The 3689-nt window shown below is 49.2% G+C and overlaps 1 protein-coding gene across 1 annotated transcript; it reads left to right on the forward strand.

Annotated features, from left to right (window-relative positions):
- The first annotated feature begins 1943 nt into the window (after positions 1 to 1943).
- Positions 1944 to 3268, forward strand: LOC123045174 (probable pyridoxal 5'-phosphate synthase subunit PDX1.1). Its single transcript, XM_044468120.1, has one exon. The coding sequence runs from the start codon at positions 2037 to 2039 to the stop codon at positions 2985 to 2987; it is 951 nt and encodes a 316-aa protein (XP_044324055.1). The 5' UTR covers positions 1944 to 2036; the 3' UTR covers positions 2988 to 3268.
- The last annotated feature ends 421 nt before the right edge of the window (positions 3269 to 3689 follow it).

The raw sequence follows: 3689 nt of genomic DNA on the forward strand, positions 1-3689 counted from the left end.
AAGGTGATTCACTGACCCAGTCTTGTTACAAAATAAGCAAGTAATGTCCTCTACATGTCTCCTTTTAGCCAAGTTGTCTCTAGTCAATACTTTGTTGTTCACAATCAGCCAAAGGAAACACATGGATATTATAGCGCATAAGATCTTCCAGAAACAACCCCCAATATTTGAAACCGCACCACCAAAGTTAACAGGTTTGTAAAATGATTTAACCAAATAACGACCACCAAGTTCTAACATCAAAATTGGTGTGTTTCGCGAATCAAAAAGTGAAAATTGTGCCAACTTCACACAAGAGTCGATGCCACAATTCTAGCCCAGTTCTGTCAACACACCGCCTAAAGGTTAGATTCAAATCCAAGGCTTGGGCTAGTGAGCAGAGAGCTTGGTTACAAATCTCAAAGAGAGGCCAATATCTAACTTTAAGGGAATAATCCCCCAACCAAGTGTCATGCCAAAAACTAATAGTTTCTGCATTCCTCACATTCCACCTATAAAAAGTGTTAGAGGCACTTAAAGCCTATGTAATGCCTTTCCAGAATGGAGATCCAACCCCATTTCTAGACCACGATACATTATGGTTTTCTGTGTTGTATTTATGATTAATCAGAATTCTTCAATCCCTCCCCTCACTATTATAATATCTTTTCCACCAAGAGGCCAGAAGAGCCATATTAAAATCTCTAATATTTGGAAGACCCCACCAAAGTCTTTCTTTCTGAACACGAATGCCCAACTTGCACGGACACTTATCTAGGCTCATAGTAAGTCTCATCGTTAGTCAAAGCCTTTAAAAGAAATGTAGAAATCTGACAAAGGGTGACATACTCCCTCCATTTCTTTTTAGTCCGCATATAAGGTTTGGTCAAAGTCAATCTTTGTTGAGTTTGACTAACTTTATGTTAAAAAATATAAACATTCACAATATGTAATCAATATTATGAGATGCATCATGAAACGTATTTTCATACTATACAGTTTTAATATTGTAGATGTTCATATATTTTTATATAGATTTGGTCAAACTTTGTGTAGTTTGACTTTGACCAAATCTTATATGCGGAGTAAAAAGAAACGGAGGGAGTACTACTTGGCAGTAGAATGATGAAATTACAAAACGACTTCCTCTTCTCGAAAGGTTCCCGCACTCCATTTTGTATATGCTGAAGAATGTCATCTCCTTTTCATGTCAGTGCAGAGTATTGTATTGCCACAGACCCTACTCGCTAATAACTATGTTGATGTTACTTTATATACTAGTTTTCAACAAAGGAATCAGTAAGATATCATTGATAAGGTACGGCTACTTGGGTGCATGGGGATGAATGATATGATCATGGTTACATAGAAATGAGCAATTTCTTTTGTTAGTATAGGAAGAGCAGAGGCTTGTCTGGTAGTCGTAGGTAGTATGGACCATGCAGCCTTTTCCCTTTTGTTTTGTTTTGTGGGTTGCTGCACTGCATCCGCATGGTCCGTGAAGTGAACTTGTTGGAGGTACCTGAGCCAAGCACGGTGCATCCATGGGGAGCCAGAAATTGGAAGGGAAATATCCATAGATGGAGACGTTGTTGCCGCCGAGAACCATGAGGCAACCGGGGGGACGTAGCCGTCGTCCGAGTCACACTTAATACTTTGAGCAGCAGATTAACGCGGCTAGACGAGAAATTCCCAGAGAAATCAACTCTCTATCTCTAGGCAGAGAAGCCATGCGAGTGACGAGAGATTTTCGAAAAGGCGAAGAAAAAGAATGTACCAGTACCACCATGCGTGCGGGTAGAGAAGGAGAGATTGGATTTGTTTGGTCGTGGTTGGTGATGGCGGCGCGGCAGCGAGTGGTGGTGCTGGACTGGCCCACCCTAGAGAAAAGGAGGAGCGATCTGGATCGTCCGTCCGCCCATCACGCACCTTCATCCATCGGTATAAGAATTGCTGCCACCCACGGCCCATCCGCGCATCCCACACACCCCACCCCACCCCCCATTCCGCCGCCTCGCCTCTCTTCTCTCTTCTCACTCCCTCTCGCCGCAGAGAAGATGGCGTCCGACGGCAGCGGCGTTGTCACGGTGTACGGCAGCGGCAACAACGGCACCGGTACGCAGCTGGAGCCCAAGTCGTCCCCGTTCTCTGTCAAGGTGGGCCTGGCCCAGATGCTCCGCGGCGGCGTCATCATGGACGTCGTCAACGCCGAGCAGGCGCGCATCGCCGAGGAGGCCGGCGCCTGCGCCGTCATGGCGCTCGAGCGCGTCCCCGCCGACATCCGCGCCCAGGGCGGCGTCGCCCGCATGTCCGACCCGGGCCTCATCCGCGAAATCAAGCGCGCCGTCACCATCCCAGTCATGGCCAAGGCCCGCATCGGGCACTTCGTCGAGGCCCAGATCCTCGAGTCCATCGGCGTCGACTACGTGGACGAGAGCGAGGTCCTCACGCTCGCCGACGACGCCCACCACATCAACAAGCACAACTTCCGCGTCCCCTTCGTCTGCGGCTGCCGCAACCTGGGCGAGGCCCTCCGCCGCATCCGCGAGGGCGCCGCCATGATCCGCACCAAGGGCGAGGCCGGCACCGGCAATGTCATCGAGGCCGTCCGCCACGTCCGCTCCGTCATGGGCGACGTGCGTGCCCTCCGCAGCATGGACGACGACGAGGTATTCACCTATGCCAAGAGCATCGCCGCACCGTACGACCTCGTCATGCAGACCAAGCAGCTCGGCCGCCTGCCCGTCGTCCAGTTCGCCGCCGGCGGGGTCGCCACGCCGGCCGATGCGGCCCTCATGATGCAGCTCGGCTGCGACGGTGTCTTCGTCGGCTCCGGTGTCTTCAAGAGCGGCGACCCCGCGCGCCGCGCGCGCGCCATCGTGCAGGCCGTCACCCACTACAGCGACCCTAATGTGCTCGCCGAGGTGAGCTGCGACCTGGGTGAGGCCATGGTGGGCATCAACCTCTCCGATCCCAAGGTCGAGCGCTTTGCGGCGCGCTCCGAGTGATCTTTGTTGGCCACCATCAATACCACCTCCCAAAATAATACTCCATGGATCAATGATAAGGACAAAAAAGAAGTACTTAGAAACGATTCCTAGTTATTATCATGTGATTTCTTCATGATGATCATTCTAGCTCCGATAACAATTCAAGGGGTAGCAAGCATGCACCTCGAGTCAGTCAGTCGGTCAGTCGCTCGCTTTATATATGTACACACATGTTGTCGTCTTCCATTTCATTTCTGTTGTTGTTAACACAAGTTAAGTATCCATCCATCCTTTTCTTCCGTGTACTCTTGCTACTATGCATTTTGCTGTTTCAGATTCGTTGTTGTTTCTCTGATCGATTTTGCTACTGTTGTTGCCAATTGCTACCCACAACAACTCAAGTGATGCAGTCTGGTACTGTAGTTGATTAGCACTGACTGTTTGGCTAAAGTAGAAATTAGGCAGCCCATCGCTGCAGGTGCCCCCACACAGGCTAAAAGCCAGAAGGCAGGGGACTCGTACAATACAAGGTGCTTAGAAAGATGCTTATAGTAAAATGAACTAAGCTCTTTTAGACATCGATGCTTATTTCTACAGAAAAAATGTTTAGTTAAGTGTACGCCTTTTATAAATAAGCATCGGTGTTTAGAGAAAGACGGGTTTATTTTTCTAAACATCTCCCGTAAGCACGGACGTGACGCTCCCTCGTACGTTCAGTAA

Source organism: Triticum aestivum, chromosome 2B (genome assembly GCF_018294505.1).
Source record: "Triticum aestivum cultivar Chinese Spring chromosome 2B, IWGSC CS RefSeq v2.1, whole genome shotgun sequence".
Taxonomy (NCBI): domain Eukaryota; kingdom Viridiplantae; phylum Streptophyta; class Magnoliopsida; order Poales; family Poaceae; genus Triticum; species Triticum aestivum.